The following is a 23,399-nucleotide window of genomic DNA, read 5'->3' as shown; positions in this document are numbered from 1 at the left end:
ATTATATAGCTTTGACATTAATTTTATTTAAAATCAGTAATCTATAGATGTAAGAAGGATTTGGATAACATTAACATTAAAATAAAAAAATGGCCCAATCAAATCAAAGAAAGAACCCAAACAAAACAAAACAGATTAAAAAAAAACAGCAAGACAAGTTTCACAGTTAACTTGTCATTACTCTTTTGTAGCATTGCTAATTAATCCAATAATTAAACCAAATTATTAAAATTCCCCTTTTTACTTTCACTCCTTATATCCCTTCCCAATTAAACCAAACAGATCTCTCTCTTAATAATTCCCTCCTTTTACTTTCCCTTCCTTCCACAACGAATCACACAATAATTCTCCAAATGTCTCCGATTCCGCCGGAAAACGGCGTCGACGGCGACGACGAGCGGGAAGAAGAGGAAGACGACGACGTAGAGGAAGACGAGGAGGAAGAAGACGATGAAGAAGAGGAGCCGAGGCTGAAGTATCAAAGAATGGGAGGGAGTATACCGTCGTTACTGTCTAATGATGCGGCGTCGTGTATTGCTGTTGCTGAACGGATGATCGCGCTTGGTACATTAGACGGAACCGTTCATATCCTTGATTTTCTCGGTAATCAGGTGATTGTTTGTTTTATTGTACTGAGCTGTTAATAGTTTGTTGATTAAACCTTAGTATTTGATCTTAATTTTGTTTATATTAGTTTTATATTAGGGATTTTGAGTTAATTGTACTTATAATTGAGCTTGCTGAATGTTTATTGTTTAAACTTTCTCATATTGCGTTTAATTTTTACTAATATGCTGTGCCGTTGTTTAATTTGCTAATCTGTATTAGTAAGCCAATTTTTTATTCCTTGTCTTACAAGCTTTGGCACCAAATTTAAGGTGCTGCCAATTTTTAAGCACTAATTGTTGTGTAATGAATCAATCAAATTAAACTGATCTCACTGCTCTTGTTTTGAACCAATTTAAAATGCTTTTTTCTTTCAAGTGAAAGAATTCAATTCTAGCAACCTTTAGGTTTTAAAATATGAGAATTGGTTAAATAAAATTCAGTTTAATCCAATTTCGGCAGTTTTTAGACTTTCCAACACTTGACAGTAAAATTTGTCCATGGAAGAAACTCACTGTGTGCTTGAAATGTATACTTGATTTATTTGTTTCCAGGTTAAGGCATTTGCTGCTCACACTGCAGCAGTGAATGATCTGAGCTTTGATATTGAAGGTGAATACATAGGAAGCTGTTCAGATGATGGATCTGTTGTAATACATAGCCTTTTTAGTGATGAAAAGATGAAATTCGAGTATCATCGTCCAATGAAGGCCATTGCTTTGGACCCTGAATATTCAAGAAAAACATCGAGAAGATTTGTAGCTGGCGGTTTAGCAGGTCATTTGTACTTAAATTCAAAAAAATGGTTGGGCTACCGCGATCAGGTTTTTATACTGTTTGATACTTGCACATGGATTTCCTGATAAAGGTTTTTGTTCAATTTACTGAAAGTTATCATTTTTTAAAGGTTTTGCACTCCGATGAAGGTCCCATACATGCTGTAAAATGGAGAACAAGTCTTATCGCTTGGGCTAACGATGCAGGTGTGAAGGTTTATGATGCTACCAATGATCAGCGAGTAACATTTATTGAAAAACCACGGGGGATTCCACGCCCTGAGCTTTTGCTTCCCCACTTAGTGTGGCAGGTTAGTCAAAGGCCTGTAATGTTCTGAATAATTTATCGTTTTTTTTTTCATTATTTTATATATTTGCTGTCTTACACACTATTGTGGTCTTGAAATTGAAATGAAATATCTTGGTGCCCTTCTTTCACATATAGGATGATTCTGTGTTGGTTATTGGTTGGGGAACATCTGTTAAAATTGCATCAATAAGAGCAAACGAGCATAAAGGAACAAATGGGACATATAGGTCCCTTCCAGTGACTAGTATGAACAAGGTGGATATTGTGGCATCTTTTCAAACCAGCTATTATATTTCAGGAATTGCTCCTTTTGGTGATTCTTTGGTTGTTCTAGCTTATATTCCTGGCGAAGATGGGGAGAAGGAATTTAGCAGCACCATCCCATCAAGACAGGTACTATCTCCACCATATTACATCTTGATCTAGCACCTGTATTAGAAATATTTTGGTTTAGACTTTGGTCATTTTTTAATGTGGCAAAGTCAATACAAAAATATGAATTTATCATTTTGGAAAACTGCAGAACAACTTCATTGGTTTATTGTTTTCTGCCTACTATCTCTTAGCTCTTTAATTTAGATAAGAATACATTGTAGGAGATTTGAGTATTTGACTGAACATCAGGGCTCAATCTACCATGGCTGTTAAATTTTTTCACTCAAGCTTTTGTATCTTGTCTTAGCCTCATATGTTTCTTGTAGGAAAGATGCATCGGTTGCTATAGTTGTAAGTTTATCAATAGAGTAGTTCATACTGGTGCTTCCTATCTTGTGTGCTTCAACATTGTTCTTTTCTTGTGGTTTTGTGCGAATACAAATATTCTTGTGGTTTTGTGTGAATATAGATATTCTTGTGGTTTTCTGTGAATACAGACACAAGTTCCTTTTATGCTGGTAGTCATGAAACAGAAGTGGCTTTGTTCATTATTTCTTTTTTTATTCCAAAAGTAGTTAGTAGTATGACTCTTATGGCATTGGACTGTTGGAGTAGCTTCCTTTCTACAGAGATGATGCTTGAAAGTCAAATTCAGGATTCTTCTATTAAATAGGTAGCATTGTGGCTGATTTATCTTATCTATTTTGAGCAGGGTAATGCACAGAGACCAGAAGTACGCATAGTTACGCGGAATAATGATGAACTTGCAACAGATGCGCTGCCTTTGCATGGTTTTGAGCATTACAAGGCAAAGGACTATTCCCTTGCCCATTCTCCTTTCTCAGGTTAATATATTTATATTTGAAGTTGGTGGCTCTTACAATTAGATGGTCTACATGTAAATAACAATGACACTAAAATCATGTCAATTTAGGTAGCAGCTATGCTGGTGGTCAGTGGGCTGCTGGTGATGAACCATTGTACTATATTGTCTCCCCAAAGGATGTGGTTATTGCTAAACCAAGGTTAGTATTGGGTGTTTATGAGCTTACGACTTCTAAGTAGAAGCTTTTAATTGATGATGTTATAAAGTGCGTAGCCTTCTTATATTGAAAATAAGCTGCCATTGCTATTGGAAACTTTTTCCTTTAGATAGGAAGTTTGTAAAGATGAGTTTTGTTTTGTTAGGGATGCTGAAGATCATATTGCATGGCTTCTACAACATGGTTGCCATGAAAAAGCTTTAGCAGCAGTTGAAGCAGGACAGGGTCGGAGTGAACTCCTTGATGAGGTATAGCAATTTTTCTTGCTGAAATCCTAAGAGCTCTTTTGTGTCTTTCAGTGTGTTCCATATTATATATAAATATACTATCTGACTTTGGACATGTTTATAGATACGTGCGCCTGAGTAATTACAAACCTTATCTCTTTGTGCCCGCTTAAGAAGTATTATTGTTCCTTTTCCCCCTTAAAGCTTAGCTTGATGTTATAATTATTTTAGAGCCTAAAAAATGGTAATATGTTAAACAGAAGATTGAAGATAGGAAAGGATGGTCAAATAGTTGAAATCTTCTTTTGGTTGTTCTGTTGAAAAGTGTGGTGATTGTCATTTTGGTCTTTTCGAATTGCAAAGACTGGCAAGGAAGACTGTTGATTGTTGGTATTGTAGAAACAATAATAGTACATTATATGTAGTATGTTTCCTTTCTTTGCATTTTAAGAATCTGAATGCAAAGAATTTGTGGAGACTTTTTCTGGAGTAGAGTGTTTGATCAGGGAGCTAATGTCTAGGATCTTGTAGTACACAATTTCAGACCTAAGGCTTGTGTTATCAGCCATATGCTTAGAGTTTTTTTTTTCTATTCCCCCTTCGACAAATTTTCAGTGATTTAAATGATCTTTTTGTTTTCAAATTCTATACATTTTGTTATAAGTCTAAGGTAAGTGGAATTTGTGCATTTTAAAAAGAAGTGGATACTGTTGGTGCATTTAAGACATGTATATCCGGTCTTTGGTTCTTACAGTTGGTAAAAACAGAATGTGGTACATCCTCCTTCCATACTTTCTTGCCTTCTCCATGCCTTTTCCATTTCTACATGAAATGTTATTATTCTGTCAAATTGAATTCAAGTTATCCTCCATCAAAAACTTCATCTACCATTTTTCGTACAATTTATTTGCTGCTTGTCTTGAAGTTCATATAGTTTCTGTAGTAGTTTAGTTTGTATAATATCTCAATCCACTTCGCTTCATGTTCAGGTAGGATCTAGATATCTTGATCATTTGATTGTGGAAAGGAGGTATGCTGACGCTGCATCTTTGTGTCCTAAACTGTTACAAGGATCTGCATCAGCATGGGAGAGGTGACTTCTTTTTCAAAAAAGAAAGCCTGGTAATAAAATCACATGTTTCATTACTAAATGACTGTGAGCTGCTTCTTTTTCAGGTGGGTTTTCCATTTTGCTCATCTCCGCCAGCTTCCTGTATTGGTTCCATACATACCAACAGAAAACCCAAGACTGCGTGATACTGCTTATGAGGTTTGCAGAAGAAGTATATTCTTTTTATGCTTTCTCTAATATTTCATCTTGGATTCGAGGTTTTCTTATATTGGTTAATTCTCCAGGTAGCTCTCGTAGCTCTTGCAACAAATCCGTCTTTCCATAAAGATCTTTTGTCAACTGTTAAATCTTGGCCACCTGTGGTTTACTCTGCATTACCTGTCATATCTGCTATAGAACCTCAACTAAACACCTCTTCCATGACTGATGCACTCAAAGAGGTCAGATGGAGTTTCTGCAGGTCATTTAAAATTTGAAAATTTCACATTGGCACTTGCCTTGTCTCACAGTCTGGTTTTATTGTCAGGCTTTAGCAGAGTTGTTTGTAATTGATGGGCAATATGAGAAAGCATGCTCACTATATGCTGATGTAAGCATTTCGTTACTTGCTTCAGAAACTACAAATTTATGAATAGAGACTGTACCTCCAACTATATCATTCTAATGTGATTTTGTTTGTTGTTTATTGGTTTTTTACTTTTCAGCTTTTGAAGCCAGAAATATTTGATTTCATTGAAAAATACAGCTTACATGACGCTATTCGTGAAAAGGTATGTCTGTGTGTTTATGTTAAAAAGGTTATGATGTTACTATTTTGCTTCCTTTAGCTTAGTCTGTTCTAGGTTGTCATTGTTTATCGATATAAAATTCCGCTTATTTGAAAGTTTGATTTAAATAATGTTGTTTAAGTGTAATTATATTCCTAATATATTCTCATGCCTGTTTTTCATCTATGCTTGATCTTCAGGCTGTTCAGTTAATGATGCTTGATAGCAAGCGTGCAGTTTCATTACTGATCCAGAACAGGGACTTAATTCCTCCAGCTGAAGTTGTATCTCAACTGCTGGCTACCAGAAATAAGTGTGATTCAAGATACTTCTTGCATTTGTATCTACATTCATTATTTGAAACAAATCCGCACGCTGGAAAAGATTTCCATGACATGCAGGTATGGAGAAGGCTGTTTATTGGTACTCAAGTTTTTGATAGCGAATGCTGTCTTAATACATTGCTTTGTCTGGATATTAACAGCACCAAATTTGGAATTACATGTCTTTGTCCTACCTGCTATTCCCCTTCTTTTTAGGATGATGTATTATGAATAAGTGGATTTTATGCCATTTTGTAAAAGTAATGCATCTTTTGTATTAGCTTAATGTATGCAAAACGGCAGTATTGCTGTTTTTAGATTGACATATTTGGTTATATAGCACTGAAAGCTAATCTGGAATGTAACTCTGTTATTTGATCAGTGATGTGACGAAATTAAAATCATGGAATAAAACATGTCATTCTGGGTTAGTGCGGCACATTCATTAGTATGATCTATTTAACCTAACTCGATTATTTTGGGTTACAATTGTTGAGCCAAGATTTTGACATGAATGCAATTAAGGCGTACCCAATCCCCCTTATGTTGATGTGGTCAAGTTGTGTCGAAGGTTGGTTTAGCTATTGTCAACCCTAGGTGATGCAGCTCCATTCCCTCCACTAAGCTGTTAATTTTTCCTGCTCCTGCCATCTCAATCTACTCTGTAGTTTGCATTCCAAAAAGACTGTAAATTGCAAGTTATGCAGTGTCTTCTTGTGTATGCTTCTCTTTACTGAGGATATATATTTATCATGGGCTATGCATCAAAGGCAGTAAGACTCCTCTGTTAGTTTACATTCAACAGTATGGATGCCTTTCCAGTCGCTTTTTCTAGTTCTTTTTTTTCTGTGTAAATCCTAGTAATAGATTTTCAAATCCTTGCTGTCAATTTGGCCTTCTTCTTTAGCTGTTGAGTTGCTCATGTCTGTTTATTGCCAAAATTCATTGCATGCGTGCATTGCCATAAATTTCTAACATTAGCCTTTATTTTACTGTAACAGGTAGAGCTGTATGCAGATTATGATCTGAAAATGCTACTTCCTTTTCTTCGTAGTAGCCAACATTACACGCTTGAGAAGGTTTGAACAATCAATATATTGGCAATTGTTCATATAGTAAATTGATGTAAATGCAATTCTTAATACTGCTTGTCAATAATTTTAGGCCTATGACATTTGCATCAAGAAAGATCTTCTGAGGGAGCAAGTCTTCATACTTGGAAGAATGGGAAACTCAAAAAAGGCACTTGCTGTCATCATAAATAAATTAGGAGACATTGAAGAGGTATAATTTGTCATTGTTTTCTCAATTGTTTCTTCGGATCATTATTTATGTCTGATAACTTGATCATCAACAAAAATACGGACTATGATTATATGCGCAGGCTGTAGAATTTGTCACAATGCAGCATGATGATGATCTCTGGGAAGAATTGATCAGGCAGTGTCTTAACAAACCTGAAATGGTATATAAAAGAACTTAACTTACCGACTACTAGCACATTACACATTTTGAAATATTGTATACCCACATGCCTCTTTTTCAAATTTTCCCTGAGCATGTTCGGTACCTGCAGGTTGGTGTGTTGTTGGAGCATACTGTCGGCAATCTTGATCCCTTATATATCGTAAATATGGTACCTAATGGGTTGGAGATTCCTCGGTGAGTATGCTGGAATTAGGTTTCAAGTTTTGGCTATACAATTTTTTTTCCCTTTTCTTGTGTGATTTTTAAGTTCTCTCTCCTATTGTCAACTGATCCTAATCGTACAAATCAGTTTTCTTTGAGTAAGTTAGCTTCATTTGACTGAGCTAAGGATTCCCAGATAAACCCTAGGTCAATATAATGAAAAGAGAAGGACAATACCTTGCTAATTATGTCTCTGTTGGAGGAGTTTATCAAATTTAAAAGATGCTCCATGCTCGCACGGGTAGTGAGCATAATTGTCTATTGAAATTCGAATCGAGAATTAAAATGCTTAATCAGTGAATCAAGAATCGAGAATCAAATCGTAAGATTCGGTTTATATCTCTAGTATTAGGGTACTTCTTTCAGCAAAGTTGTTTAGAGAACTAACTATTGTTTAGCTTATAACATTCTTAAAAGTAAAATTACTAAATTAAAGGAGGCATGCAACTTTCTGTTTCTTTCTATTTTATTACACCCTTCTCTTTTCCCTCTTTTATTTACGCATTTGTTTTTCTCTTTTTATTCATGGTATATGAAACATCATTTTTTTGGGTGGGTTTTCGCCTTTTCATCTTTTCTAATTTTTTTTTAATGTATTGGATAAGTCACGCGATTCAATTATTCGTTATGATACACTATCGATTCCATAGATTCGTCATCAATTGTGATTCCTTTTAAGATACGGCTTCTTTTGGCGGTGAATTGTATCAAATTGAATGGTACGATTCGAATCATGAATCATAAAAAATTGATTATAGTGGTAGTGAGAATTTGGTGCTTTTCACTCTTCAACTTGTTTTCTTCTTTGGACATTAGTATTGCATATTTGTCGTACGTATGTGTCTAATTCTCTATTTTCCTATTTTGTCTCCAGGCTTAGGGATCGTTTAGTCAAAATTATTACTGATTATCGAACTGAAACATCGCTTAGACATGGATGCAATGATATCCTTAAGGTGCTAAGCATCACATGCCCTTGCTTTTAGTTAAAGATAAAATAAAGGGTTATTTTCACCCATACTCTCTGAACTCATAATTTTCCCATCAATCCTTTTATTTGAATATGTAGCCGTAAAATTCCTTACTTTTAAATGGCATATAACGAAAACATCCTTGCCGTTCATTTTATAGCTATTGTATCAAAAAAATACTGAGCTGGACGCCTATAGTGGAACTGATATAATGATATGGCAAATGGAAACCATAAATAGAAAAAAAAGAAGGATACATTTCAGCTAAACGTTACGATATTTGGTAAACAAATTTCATTTCTACATATTGCTGGCGTGGTTGACAAATACCTTTTTTTTTGCATTTGTGGCTTTTATTTGTCAGATCAGTTGCATTGTAGGTGTTCACATCTCAGTAATAATGGACGACAAACTTTTGTTTTGTTATATCATTTAAAAATAAGAGATTTTTTTAATTACAAATTAAAACAAAAGGACTTTGGTGGGAAAGAGACGAATGTTCAAGGACTATAGGTGAAAATTACCCTAAAATAAATGAAAGCTGTAGTACCTATTAACATGGCATTATTTGAAATGCACAGGCTGATTGTGTAAACCTATTAGTCAAATACTACAAGGAAGCAAGACGTGCGATTTGCATAAACAACGAAGGAGATGATGCACGTGCAAATAGAGATGGCAGTAGGGATTCTCAGGCGAACGAGCGAATGCCAAGCATGAAAACCATAGAGGTTAAGTCAAAAACTACGGGAGACTCGAGATGTTGCATGTGCTTTGATCCCTTCTCTATACAAAATGTATCAGTCATTGTATTCTTTTGCTGTCATGCTTATCATATGAACTGTCTAACGGATGCGATGCATACACATACTGTTAGCGGTGAAAGTGATCAAGTGTCGGAATACGAGTATGACTATGATGACGACAATGAAGATGATGATACCGGTTCTGGTACACGTTTACGATGCATCTTGTGTACTACTGCCGCCAGTTGAGACTGATTGTTCGTTGTTCTTTTAATTTATTTATTTTCTCTCCCTGTTTTTAGTTGAGGGGTGGCAAAAGGGTTGGTGTTTCATGCGGGTTTTTGCTTAATTTTTACCAGTTCTTTTTTCTTGTGTTAATATGTTATATCTGTCCTACTGATCGATAACATTTTTGGTCGAGCTGTAGTTGTTGTATCATAAATTATATAAGTATTAAATGGTTAATTGTGAGTATTAGTTTTTCTGCCCATCTCATGGTGTACTAATGAAAAGGTTAATTTCTTGTGCTATCATGAAATTGCTGATAGTAAATTGGAAGTCATCAGGGATTTTATTAGCTTCTTCAACTCGGATTATTGGAGGCCAGCTACCAGGGTTAAGTAGTATTTTTTACACGGTTATCATCGTTTTATTTGTTTTACTTTAGTATTTCAACGTTTTTTTCTTTCCAAAATAGGAGGTTACATATTCTGGTCAAAAATTACTTATGTGGCAACAAAAAGGTTGAGAATCGTATAATATTTTATTGGCCACATAAGCAATAATTTGTCTGAATTTATTGAGCATTGAGCAACCTTCTGTTGAAAAATATGAAAACTGAGCTACAAAGTGTAAAATATAAAATGATGATACTGAAATGTGAGCCTATAGTTTAGTAAAAGTGATTATTTTAACCTAGTTTAAGAGACATAATTAAGGACATGCATTTGGTTCGAACTTGATCAAATTGAAATTTTATTTTTTTTATAGAACAAATTGGATTGACATGAATTTAAAATAGAGGAAATTACACTCTATGCCTCATATTTTATAAAGTCATACATTAGTGACTCATAAATTATTTTTATGCAGTAATCTCTCATTACTTTTTAAAAGTTTTCATCTTTACCTCAACACATTTTTAATCCTATTATACCCTTATACTGTCACGATATACACCTACTAATACTTCTCTTCTCTTATACAATTACACGTGACTCACCAACAAAGTACTGAGGTCGCCGGCGACGGCGAGAATGTTTGAACAGGACTTTATTGGGGTAAGAGAGTTCGAGAGCTGTCTTAACTCCGGTGATGAGATCAAAGGCGTATCTGAAAAGGGAGAGATTGATGTTGGTATCGCGCTCGACGGAGTTGAAAGGATGGAGGAGACGAGATTGGAAGCGTCACAGCTGGATATTGGCCGCCATATATGCTCCAAATCCGATCAATACTGCAGGTGATACTGAACTATGGTAGATGCTACTACAATTATAAATTTTTAGAAGAATTGGTGCTTTGTTCTTGTCGATGTTTTTTTGATAATGATGAAGACTTTCTTGACAGTGTGAACATGAGTTTAATTTGTTGAACTTCCATTCAAAATTGGTTTATTGATTCACGGTTACAATTATGATTAGTGTGCTTTACCATTTTTACAGTGAGTCTAAAAAGAGATCCAAGATTATCACAACTAATTGGTTGAATATCTAAAATTAAAAAAAAAAAAAAGAGAAGAAATTGACTGGGTTGTTTGAAAATATACTCTTTTTGGATTTTTAGTAATGTCTTTGTTATTTTAGAATTTTTATTTTCTTTTTAGTTTTATGTATATATTTAATATGAATTTGATGTAGGATGATGGAAACTATGACAGCTACTATTGTAATCAGAACAGTGCTTTAAATCGAAAATTCGCTTCCTTTTTTGTGGTGGACTGACGGTTGCCGGCGTCAAATGGATAGTTGACACATATCTATCTGATAGTATTATAATTGCGTTGTCTTTTGGCTCTATGAGTTGTAACTTGAGAAAGATGAGTTGTTGATGGCCATTTTTATGGCAATTTGAATCAGTTTTTATATTAAGATTTTATTTATCTATTCATATTGATTTTACTGTTAATTGGTCTTTATTTTCTGGAATAATATAAATGCCTTGTATAGACTTTTTCATTTAAATTGTACTGCATTAGGAAATTTAGAAAAAGGTTGGTTTAGTTTGGTTGCAATATTCGAGTCAGATTGTAAAGTATTAGGTTGTTATAATTTATAATCAACCTTATGTAAACTTTAAATCAACTTTCATGTATTTAACATTTATAACTAATTGGTATTATTTTTTTACTTTATGAGTCTTTCTACAATAGTCGATGCAAATTTAATGTTAACTTTATGTGAACTTGATATCAACATAAAATCAACCTTATGTAAACTGAATGTTAACTCAATTTCAACTCAAAATAAACTCTTAAAAAACTGATTATAAATTTAAAATTAACTTAGCCTAATCAAATTAATTTATTAATATATTAACATTGTCAAATTTAATTTATAAAGTGGGAAATTAATCAATATTAAACTGAAAAATAAAATTTATAAGGCCTTTTGTAATTGTCAATATAAACTCAATGTCAATTCAAATTCAAGTTTATGTGAACTTGATATTAAAACAAAGTCAATCTTATATAAACTCAACATCAACTATAAATCAACTAAATGTCAACCAAATATCAAAAATATATATTTTTTATTTTTCTTTCACGATACATTTCAAAATAATTATTAACACTTTTTTTATTTTTAATGTTAACAAACGTCAATTTCTACTGTTTTGACGGATTTGTTTGAATCTGTTGAAATTCTTATATTTTTACTTTTTAAAAAAACATTAAAGATCAAATAAATGTCAACAAAAGATCAACCAAAGTCAACTAAAAATCAACCTTATGTAAACTCATCATCAACTACAAATCAATTAAAAATTAACCAAGTGTCAACCACATATCAAAAAAAAATTATTTTTCTTCCACGATTCATTTTAAACAATTATTACCATCTTTTCTTCTTAATGTTGACAAACATCGATTTCTACTGTTTTGATGGATTTGTTTGAATCTGTTGAAATTCTTATTTTTTTATTTTTTTAAATATTAAAGATCAAACAAATGTCAACAAAAGATCAACCAAATGGCAACTGAAAATCAACTAAATATCAACCGTAAATCAACCGAATGTCAACCAAATTTTTCATTATCTTTGACAAAATTTATTTATTTCAATATTAGTTATTGTAATTTTTTGTCAATTTGTTTTTCTAAAAAAATAAGTTTAAATTTCACAACAAATTAACTTGTATATTCAAGGAATATTTTGACATCATATGTTACATTTGATCATTGCATTTAAATTTATATAAACTTTATGTCAGCTTATTTTTAGATTATGTTAAACTAGTTTAGTCTAATTGAAACTGAAAACACTCTTTTTTGACAATTACCAATTTTCATGTACTAACCAATTAATTTGCCCATGAAAGCTAAAGTTTTATGCACATTTAGATCATAATTTTGTTAGCTTCTTTGTCTTTTTTTTTTTGTCATTTCTTTAACAGTGACATAAAACCACGACAATCTATAATTAGAATTTGGCTTTAAATGGAAGACTCTAACTTTAGCTAAATTTGCAAATACTACACAAAATCTAAGCAATAACATTATAACATAATTAGCACAATTAAATTGTACAGACATCAATTACTGCAATTAGATTAAGTCTAATTCAAGAGAACAAACAATTCAGTAGAAGAAAAAGTAGTGGCAGAGTCAACTACTAAACCACCACCAACGAACCGCCACCACCACCGCCACCATCGTACCTACTGATCAATAAATTGGACGAGGAGATTTTTTGCTAGATAGTGATAGATTTCATACGTTTTTAGCAGACCGCCGCCGGATCTCAACCGGATTGCCGTCACGCAGCCGCTAGATCTTCCTCAAACTGAATCGTCGTATTCTTAACGTCTTTCAGGACAAGCTTTCCACCAGAATCAATAACTACATACTAGCTGATCTGAAACGGATTTCTTTCATTGTTGCCGGCAGTGGAGCTTGTAAAAGAGAGAAGATCATGAGAAAGACATCTGTTTGTGCTAATATAACTTTATAAGGGACATAATCGTCTTATTGTAAATGTGCTAATAACGAGAAGAAGTAAGAGAGGGTATTGTAAATGTGAATACTTAAGGAAGGACATAATTGTCCTATTTTGATGATTATTCTCCGTGTTATTGTATTTGAGGTATTTATGGAAACTTATTTTTTTAATTGAGAGATTTCTGCATTTCTTTAATAGCTGATGTATTTATGAAAACAAATGGACTATTTAGGTGATTTGTGTGCTTAACCCTTTAAAATATTTTGAACTAAAACAATCGGTTCATTAAATTTTCTGGTTCAGTTTTAGTGGGTCCAATTTGAATTAAAAGTGATTTGAAATTTAACACAAAAGTAATTTCTTTTGGTAATGTCGTTAAAATTTACCAATTTTACACGTTTTTTTATTTTAACTACGCCGTTTAAAAATTGTCATTTTCATACATTAACTACAATTTTTTTTCAAATCCATACACTGTTCAAAAATCCGGCGAAAATTACTGACATATCACAATCCGGTTCGTTATGGCATGTCACTATTCGGTTGCCAACTCAACAATTTTCACCGGATTTTCGAACGATTTATGGATTTACAAAAAATTGATAGTTCGTGTATGAAGATGATAATTTTTAAACGGTGCGATTAAAATGAGAAAACGTGTAAAGTTGGTTAATTTTTTATGACATTAACCCTTTCTATTATAAAATCAAATGTTTAAATTCGTCTGTTCGGTTTTTGACACTCCTACATAGAATCACTGTAAATGACAAGATCAAAATGTAAAAGAGGAGATTGTGAAAGATATTTGCCAAGATGCAAGCATCCTAAGTTATCAAAACTAGCTACAATGTCCGGAAAAAGGTCATGAAAGATATTTCGACAGTTGTAGGGATTTTAAACTATCAAACTAGTTCATGTGACTGAAAATGTCAATAGGGCTAAAACCTTCTATGTTTTTTTTGTTCGTTTGATTGTATAAAAATCACCAATTTTTTGGCATAAAAAGTCACAACTTTCATTTTCTGGCATATTTGTCCACGGGATGTGAAACGGCGCCGTTTTGCGCATAATTTTTCAAAGGAAACGGTTATGTGGACGAATATGCCAAAAAATGAAAGTTAATAATTTTTTATGCAAAAAAAAAAATTATGTTAAATACCAAAAATATCCAAAAGTTAGTGATTTTTGGTGCTATTAAGCCTTTTTTGTTTGATAGTAAAACTTTCTATGCTAAAACGAAATTTGATCATCTAAAAAAATAAGAATATGCTTTGGTAACTCTTTGAATGATTTTTCTATAGTATAGTTTGTATAAATGTCCGTTCTCTCTTGTAATAAAGTGCCTGAAATATATTGGCTTCAAGATTCTTGGTTAAATATTATTAATTCTTTTCTAAGACAAAATGTTACTAATTTTTTGAAAAAATTACATCAATAGTGTCTTAACTCTAAAAAATTGCTATTTCAATGTATGAATTATTTCTTTTAAATTAATATTTTATTTTTTATAATATATAAAACAAGTTCTTTTAGCTGTTTCTCTGTCATCAACAACAACAAATATAAATAACACCCATATCTGCTTAAATCTAATTGTCGCATTAGCAAAAATAATGATAAAAGTATATGTGCAAATGATAAGCTTGCTTATGTGGAATGAAAATAACAAATTAAATCATCAAATTTGAAATTTATTTGTAACCTTATTACTAGTGCAATGTTTAAGAAATGACTAATAGAACTCATTTGATACACTTTAAAAAAAAATACTAATTAAAAGAAACGAGAGTTGAGGCACTCAGATAGCAGATTCATAAAAGTTCAAACACTAACAATATATCTTTTCCTAATATTTTAAATGGTAAGAAACATTGACAAGCTGATAATTATAAGGAGAAAGTGTACTGCAAATAGTTTGTAATCTGACTGCAGAATCGGCTAAAAATGTCTATAATTCTTGGATTCTTTGTTATGAACAATAATAATATTTTAATTTAAAGGATGAAATGCTTGCAAAATGAAACTATACAGATTGTAGAATCTTTAAATATTGTTGATCATCCTTCAACCTGTGCCGGCTTCTAAGAATTTAATGTCAAACAAGAAAGTATAGTCCAAAAATTGATTAAAGTATTGCTTATTGAATTGCTAGATAGCATAGATTACCAAGTTTGATGACAAGAATCGACTTTCATTTTATCTTTTTCAGGTCTGCATGAGTAGGGTTGTGTAAGGATCCGAACGAAATAAAAAACCAAACTGAACCGAACTAAAAATGGTCAATCAGTTTATATATTATAAATTTTAAAAAAATTGATTTGTTTTGATTTTTAATAAAATAAAGTGAAAAACCAACAAAAAGAAAGAATTACAAGAATTATATAGTAACAGTTTTTAAAATAATATTATTTGCTTGTGTTTATATGCTCAAATATGTAATGTATATATTACAATTTAACTTGGATTTAATTTCTGAATTTAACATCTTTTATTTTTTTATCATTTTTTAAAAGAACGATTACTCTTCCATTTTGGTAAAACTGAAAATGAAATTGAATCAAAGTTTATTCTAAATTTTTGTTCGGTCTATAATCTCTTAAAAAACCGATTAGTTTTGATAATTTTACTTCCGAAGTTAAACACTTTTCATACTCCTACGCATGAGTTACACAACAGAGAGCAACTCTAATGAATATGAGTTATATAACTCAATACCTTTATAATTTTCAAAGAGTAAGAATAACAATTAGACGACTTCCCTGATAAGTAGTACAAACATTTTATTCAATCAATATATTCCATTTTAAAAACGTGTCGTAAACTTAATGTTTCAGACACAAAAATTCATTTTTAATATAAAAAATCTTAAAATAATGATGTTTCGCCGTATTAGTGTTCAAGTGTTTCGTTTCTCCATATCCGTACAAGCTGATTAGTTTTAGCTTACCACTATAAATTGGTAGTGTTACAAGCGAAAAAATATCATAGCGAAAAATGGCATTACCATCATCTCAATTATGCTTAGTTTTGCTATTGCTTCCAATAATATGTTCATCAGCAGTTCATCCCAGAAAACTAACTAGATTAACAAAATTTTACGACGCACAAAAATTCGCTGCAAGCGAATTCTCTGATTATCATCTACCAGCAGAGTATGAAATAAATTACTATCCTCAGACACTGGATCATTTCAACTATAAACCAGAGAGTTATGCAACATTTCAACAGAGATATATATTGAATTTTAAGTACTGGGGTGGAGCTAATTCTAGCTCACCGATTTTCGTTTGGACCGGAGAAGAATCTGATTTAGTTTATGATGTTGAGACTTCCATTGTTGATCTTGCTTCTCGCTTCAAGGGTTTGTTATTGTATATTGAGGTAATTAAGTTATTTATCTACTATATATGTTGCACGGAAACTTGTTGAGTTTGATGTTTCATGGTGTCGTTTTTGTTTCCAAAAACATTTCTGAATCTTTACAAGTGGTTTCATGTTTTCCGTTTCAATGTTTTTTGTTTCAACGTGTTTTTGTTTTGCTGCAACATAGTTTATTTGCATTTCCTTCGGTAATTTTCTATGTTTTAGCGTTCCATTTTCCAAAAATACTTATAATTGAATGGTTCTAACCTATTTTCATAGAACGTGTGGTATTACCGCATTTTGCGTTTCAACGTTTTCGATTCCTTGCAACATAATTTATATGCATTTTGTTGAGTAGTTTTCTATGTTTCAGCGTTATGTTTCTATTTTCGAAACACTTAAAAATATATAATTCCAGCCTATTCTGATAAAACATGTGATTTTATCATTTCCTGTTGCAATGTTTTCATTTCCGTACAACGTTTTCATATCGTAAAAAACATAATTTATCATCATTTCATTCAATTCTTTCTGTTTTTTTTTAAAATGTATATTTTTAAACCATTGTCATAAAACATGTGATTTTACCGTTTTTTATTTTAATATTTTACAGTGTTTTTCATTTCCGTGCAACATAGTTATCTGCATTTTGTTCAATAGTTTTTTGTATTTCAGCATTCCATTTCTATTTTCAAAACACTTAAGACTGTATTTTTCTAACCTATTCTCATCAAACATGTGATTTTATCGTTTTTCATTTTAGCATTTTCCTTCTCTAACATTTTTCATTTCCGTGCAACATAGTTTATCTGCATTAATTTCCGTTAAATAATTTTCTTGGTGTTGGACTAACGAGGAATAGATGATGAAATAATTCAATGCAGCATCGTTACTATGGAGAATCAATGCCTTTCGGATCAGAGGACGAAGCATTCCGAAACTCAACGACACTCGGTTACTTAAGCTCGGAACAAGCTCTAGCAGATTACGCACAAATAATAACAGATGTTAAGAAAAATCTCTCAGCACAAAATTCCCCAGCAATTGCGGTTGGAGCATCTTATGGTGGAAGTAAGTAATTTATTATGCTAATTTAGTTTATATCGTCCGAAATTAATTAATTATTTTTTGATTTGATCAGTGCTTGCTGCTTGGTTTCGTCTAAAATATCCACACATTGTGATTGGTTCATTGGCTTCATCTTCACCCATACTCTACTTTGATGATATCGTACCGCAAAATGGGTATCATGTTGTTGTTACTAAGGATTTCAGAGTAAGAATTCTGATATTAAATTTAGTTTATTTTCGCACGGTTGTCAAATCTGATCCGGCCATAAAATTGGTGAAGTTGGATGGCTAAGGATTTAAGGTTCAACCTTTCGAATCGGGAATGAACCCTAATCTAAAAATAATATTTATAGTATTTTGCTTAAAGTAGTAGAAAAATATTATTGAGCAGTGCATTTTAATCAAAAACCGGTTGAGCAGTGTGTATGGGTTAGAGGGTGCCTGACTAGTTCAACGGATTTGAAAAGGTTTTTTTAATGAAAAAGGATTTTGGAATAATTAAATCCGTCTCAATGAACGATTCTTGAGTTTTCCGGTTAAACAAGCCTAGCCGATTCGGATTCGACAACCATGATATCACATTGCAAATTGGATCACTAAGGATTTTAAAGTAGGAATTCTGTGTCTAAATTGGGTTTTTGGTATGGTTATCAAATTTGACTCGGCTATAAAATGGGAAAAAAATTGAGGGTTAAGCATCAATGCTAATAAAAATAAGATACTATATTTTTTTCTTTCAAGTATATGAAAATAACATACCAAAAGGTAGTGAGAGTTGTGATTATTTTGGTTTTTGTGATCCAATCATTTGAATTTAATTTGATTATATTGAGATTATTTTGATTAATACAGGATACTAGTGAGAGTTGTTACAATTATATAAAGGAATCTTGGTACGAGATTGATAGAATTGCAGCTGAACCAAATGGGCTCATGGCACTTAGCAATAAGTTCAATACTTGCAGGTAATCACTCAGAAATTTTTTCACCTTTCTGAATTAAAATCCATTTCAATTCTGCTGTTATTCACTAAAAAACAACACATTTTAACCGGAAAATCCATCATAAATGACTGTTTGTTAACTGATTTTTGGTCCAAGAAAAAATTTGGGACAAATTTGTGTCGTAAAATATAATTGGGCTTTTTACATAAACATATATATTTTGTAAAAATATAATTTTTATACGGGTCACAGTTTTCAATATGAAAACTACCATAAACGCTGAAGATTATTACTTTTTTACGGACATCATATATATACTGCTTCAAGTCAGAACCTCATAAACCAAATAATTTTCTCTCTCCTCAAATTTCTCTCTCATTTCTCTCTCTCAACTCACCTTTTGTTCTTCGCACCAATCCGCCTCCGTCGTTCCATTTTCATCGTTTCTCTTCCATTTTCCACCTCCGCCGTTCCGCCGTTCCGTCTTCGTCTCGCTGTCATCTTTCTTTTATCGTTTTGATTTAAGATCTGAAATTTTTTGTTAATTTTTTCATTTTCAGATCTGTAATTTGTTAATTTTTTACTATTTTTTCACCATTAAACATGTATAAAGAGTATCTTTAAAGAATTTAATACTCATTTCATGTTATGTAGAATAATTTTGCGATTTTATGGAATAAAATTTTGTTATTTCTGCATTTTTTTTGTGTTTCTGCGTTTTTTTATATTCTGCAAAACGATTTGTTAATGATGATTGATTTCTGAATTATTGTAATGTCACAGTGTTGTAGATTTTATGTTGATTTTGTGTTGATATCAACCGTTTTTTTATTTTAACTTTGACAAATAAGATAATATTGTCTGTGAAATAAACTAAAAAATTAAATTAAATTAAATTGAGACTAGATAATAATATGATAGTATCGGGGAAGAAGACAAATAATGAAGTTGAATTATTATAATGTTACAGTGTTGACATTGTGTTGATTTTCGGTTGATATTTTGTTGATTTTAGTATTGGTGAAGAAGAAAATAATGATATGCAATGTTACAATGTTGATCTTACGTTGATATTGTGTTGATATTATGTTGATATTTAGTTGATTTTATCATTAACGAAAGAGAACACATTATATGTGAAATAAAATAAAAGAAATTGAAAAAATATTAAAAAAATAAAAATTAGTGTAAAAGAAGATTGAAAAATTTAAATTAGTTAGTTTATTACATATGTTGATTTCATATTGATATTAAAACTGGCGAAAAACATCAACAGTAAAAAAAAGTCAAAATCAAAAAAAAAATCCAAAAAATCAAAAAAATTAAAAAAATTTAAAATTAAAATATGTGATAAATATTAAATGCAGAAATATAATGGTGAAAAAAAATCAAAAATGATGAAAAAAAATGTTGGAAAATGGGAGTTAATCTAAAAAGCAAAGTTTTTTTCAAAAAGTAATATAAAAGAAAAGAAAGTTGGTATGAAATGTAAAGATTTAGAAGGTATGGTAAAAAAGTAAATGTTGGAGAAAAAACAGTATTTTATATAAAAAGCCCAATATAATTTGTGTAGTAGGAGTGTCCACTATTCGGATAAAACCTAGAAAATCGACTGAACAGAATCAAAGTTTTAATTTAGTTTGGTTTTCAGTTAATTTGGTCCGATTATGGTTATTAATTTTGATAGTTTTGGTTAAGTCGGGTTGGTTTGATTTTTAGTACTAAAATTTTAAAATTAATCAAACCCACAGAAATAACTGAATATAATATTTACACATGATGTTAGTTTTGTAATTCTTTTTAGAAATTTAAGATATTTTAGATGTAATTTTTATGTAGGATTTAGATATCAGTCTGCCAATTAAATATGTATATAATTAAGAATTACCACCAAAATCACTTATTTTATTTTATTTTAATTATGTAATAATTAAAATTAATAAAATCCGGTTCTTTTAACCAAAATAACAAGCTGAACTAAATAATAATTTCAGTTTGGTTATAATTTGATGACCAAATCGACCAATGTACACTCTTGAGTCTTGATCTATAGAATTGAATTTGTGACGGATATTTTCCGTCGCAAAAGCGTATGGTCAACTTTTTGAACTCAAGGATCAATTTGGTTTCTACTAAATTCATGCTTTAATTTGCTGTCATGTACTCTCATCTTGAAGCCCTGTAAACTCGTCGGCAGAGCTAAAGGATTACTTGGAGATCACGTATATTAGCTCAGCTCAGTACGACAATCCTCCTTATAACCCGGTCCAGAATACTTGCCGTGGCATCGACGGAGCTCCGGCAGGAACCTATATCCTTGACAGAATTGTTGCCGGTCTCCATGCCCGACGTTCTGGACCGTATTCATGTCTTCATGTATTTTCACCTAATGAACTATATAACGGGAGTGCTTGGGATTGGCAGGTATTCACCGAACCGAATCAATAAATTTTGTTCCATTCTGTTTGATATTATAACTTTTTTAAATCTTTTGGTTCCATTATGTTGAAAATTAAAGTTTCACTTTATTTTGATTCAAATCGAATCGAACTAAAAGATCAACCAAAATCAAATGATGCAGTTTGAGAGGTATACGCACCTATAGTCATTTACATCCGTGGATGAACAAATATTAACCGAAATCGAATTAACTGATTTATTTTAGTTAATTTTGTTTTTTTGTTTTCAGTAAATTCAGTGATTTGATCGCTTCATTTTACAAAAAAATTTGGTTCAATTCAAGTGAAGGGTTTTTAAAATTTAGTTATCCGAATTAACAAATATTTTTTATTTTATTTATAGTTATTCTATTTTTAAAACTTAGAAACGGTATATAATATATTTTAGAATTTCTTGTTTCAATATTTTTATCTGTGTGCAATATATTTCAGACGTGTAGTGAGATGGTGTTTCCAATTGGATATAGTTACAATGAGACAATGTTCCAATCAAATCCATTTGACATAAACAAATACACCACCAACTGCCTACAAACTTTTGGTATTAAGCCAAAACCTAATTGGATCACTACTCAATTTGGTGGTCATGTAAGCTCTTTTTCATTCTATTTTTTGTTTCTTTATTTTGATTATGAAAATTGTTATATGAAATATTTCTAACAAAAATAATTAAATTCTTCAGGACATAAAAACTGTTCTCGGAACTTTCGCAAGCAACATTATTTTCGCCAATGGACTACGCGACCCATGGAGTTCAGGAGGGTAATGAAGTATTAATATTATGTTTTTATATTTTATTTTCAATTTTAAAGTTAGAATTTTATATTTACAAATAAAAAAAAATGTTGGTATGCAGTTTTCAGTTTCCACATTTTTCTATGTATCTAGTATAGACATTGCATATAGGTTATGCATTCAGTTTGAGCAGAAATGAATCAAACCATTATTTTTACTTTTTCTGAAACTATAACGAAGGGATTTTTTTTTTCAATCTGAACCGAAGATTCGGTTCAATTTTTAAAGTATAATTTGAACCAAAAATTTACGAGGTGATGTTTAAATTTTCAAATTAAACCAAACTAAACTAGTCAGTTCGGTTCAATTTTTCAATTCAGTGCAATTTTTTCAATTCAGTTTGTATTAAAATTTAACTGAACTTTTTATATTCGAAACCAACTTGAACTAAAAATACCAAAAACTTTTATATCATCAAAATAAACCAAACTGAATCAAACTAAACCAGCTGCGTAAATTGATTTTTTTAGCTCAATTTGTACCAAAATTTCTTATGTTAAAATACGGACTGAACCAAAAAATTATTTTTTCTACATTACCGAACCAAGTCAAATAAAATATATCGGTTAAGTTTGACTATTCAATTTGGTTCAATTTTTACATTTCCCTAATTACATATCATTCGTATCATCCGAAATCACATTAACTAATCTATAATTGAAAAATCAATTGCAGAGTTCTAGAGGATATATCGGACAGTGTTGTGGCAATATATACAAAATATGGTAATTTAACAGTTCCTGAAGAAATACATAATTTTTTACAAATTATAATCAGAAATTTAAGGTTTTAATTAAATTTTTGTGATATTTAGGAGCCCATTGCGCGGATTTATACACTCCAACATCAGATGATCCTGATTGGTTGATCGAGCAGCGATACAAAGAGATCAAGATTATTGGAGCTTGGATTGCGGAGTACTATGCCAAACTTGCAATTAAGTAGCACTTTCTAAAATAATCGCCATTTATACCCTTCTTTAGATTAAAGTGGCTAAAATTGCATCAAACAATGCTGTGAAATTTTACAATTATGTAGTAAGGATTTAATAACATGAGGCTGTTGTGAAATGTTCTTTTTGTGGAAGAATATCTTTGAAACTGGAATTTTAAGTTTTTCTTGATTCAATAATCTTTTATGAGTTTACTATTCTATTTAAAATAAATCTGTATATCAAAATTATGATTAATTGATAATTCTATCGGAATAAAAATTATATTTGATTGGTCCAATAAATTTTTAACTTATGTTATTTATATTCAATGGTTAATAGAAAAGATGAAAAATCTAATGATAAAGTAAAATATATTTATTCTCTTAATTTATTATAATGATATACTACTCCATATTTAAAAATAATAATTAAGTTTTTAGCAATTATCAATCCAATTTTTATGATAATTATTATGATTTTTTTATGAATTTTATGTTATTATAAATATAATACATTTTTTTTAATTTTTAACTAACTTTTTGTAAAACAATTTATACAGAATCGTATTTTATTTTTTATTTGCTGATAAAATATGTCATAAAAAGTAAATTTTGTTAACCAAATTATCATAATTTTATATTCAAAATTTATTTGTCTGTTTCATTATTATAGTCGATATGTTAATTTATTTTGTCAAAAAAAGAAAACTCATAGGATTTTGGTTTTGAATATCTCAGATTAAAAAATAGCATAATTTTACAGATTTAGTAGC

At 31.1% G+C, this 23,399-nt stretch overlaps 2 protein-coding genes across 4 annotated transcripts; both read left to right on the top strand.

Annotated features, from left to right (window-relative positions):
- The first annotated feature begins 242 nt into the window (after nt 1-242).
- Nucleotides 243-9,395, top strand: LOC126655855 (vacuolar protein sorting-associated protein 41 homolog). Of its 3 annotated transcripts, none has more exons than XM_050350197.2 (19): nt 245-611; nt 1,161-1,430; nt 1,514-1,693; nt 1,828-2,085; nt 2,780-2,912; nt 3,002-3,092; nt 3,256-3,358; nt 4,327-4,430; nt 4,514-4,607; nt 4,694-4,849; nt 4,936-4,998; nt 5,114-5,179; nt 5,377-5,577; nt 6,501-6,578; nt 6,664-6,783; nt 6,884-6,964; nt 7,076-7,161; nt 8,063-8,144; nt 8,741-9,395. In XM_050350197.2, the coding sequence occupies exons 1-19, from the start codon at nt 354-356 to the stop codon at nt 9,152-9,154; spliced, it is 2,838 nt and encodes a 945-aa protein (XP_050206154.1). In that variant the 5' UTR covers nt 245-353; the 3' UTR covers nt 9,155-9,395. The 3 variants fall into 3 exon arrangements, with proteins under 3 accessions (XP_050206170.1, XP_050206154.1, XP_050206162.1); XM_050350205.2 differs by having other exon boundaries at nt 525-603; XM_050350213.2 differs by lacking the exon at nt 8,063-8,144 and having other exon boundaries at nt 243-611; nt 8,741-8,896.
- A 6,661-nt stretch (nt 9,396-16,056) lies between these two features.
- On the top strand, nt 16,057-22,763 carry LOC126665041 (uncharacterized). Its single transcript, XM_050357716.2, has 9 exons — nt 16,057-16,443; nt 17,310-17,496; nt 17,567-17,700; nt 18,348-18,460; nt 20,617-20,863; nt 21,331-21,486; nt 21,581-21,660; nt 22,369-22,418; nt 22,508-22,763. The coding sequence occupies exons 1-9, from the start codon at nt 16,057-16,059 to the stop codon at nt 22,636-22,638; spliced, it is 1,485 nt and encodes a 494-aa protein (XP_050213673.1). The 3' UTR covers nt 22,639-22,763.
- Nucleotides 22,764-23,399: the final 636 nt, after the last annotated feature.

Source organism: Mercurialis annua, linkage group LG1-X (genome assembly GCF_937616625.2).
Source record: "Mercurialis annua linkage group LG1-X, ddMerAnnu1.2, whole genome shotgun sequence".
Classification (NCBI taxonomy): domain Eukaryota; kingdom Viridiplantae; phylum Streptophyta; class Magnoliopsida; order Malpighiales; family Euphorbiaceae; genus Mercurialis; species Mercurialis annua.
This window is presented reverse-complemented; position numbering and strand designations above follow the sequence as displayed.

Coding starts and splice junctions, on each gene's coding strand:
- LOC126655855 (XM_050350197.2), top strand. CDS start 354: ATGTCTCCGATTCCGCCGGAAAACGGCGTCGACGGCGACGACGAGCGG. Junction 4,608..4,693: donor TGCGTGATACTGCTTATGAG/GTTTGCAGAAGA, acceptor TTAATTCTCCAG/GTAGCTCTCGTAGCTCTTGC. Junction 6,784..6,883: donor AATTAGGAGACATTGAAGAG/GTATAATTTGTC, acceptor TTATATGCGCAG/GCTGTAGAATTTGTCACAAT.
- LOC126665041 (XM_050357716.2), top strand. CDS start 16,057: ATGGCATTACCATCATCTCAATTATGCTTAGTTTTGCTATTGCTTCCA. Junction 17,497..17,566: donor TGGAGCATCTTATGGTGGAA/GTAAGTAATTTA, acceptor TGATTTGATCAG/TGCTTGCTGCTTGGTTTCGT. Junction 17,701..18,347: donor TTGTTACTAAGGATTTCAGA/GTAAGAATTCTG, acceptor TGATTAATACAG/GATACTAGTGAGAGTTGTTA.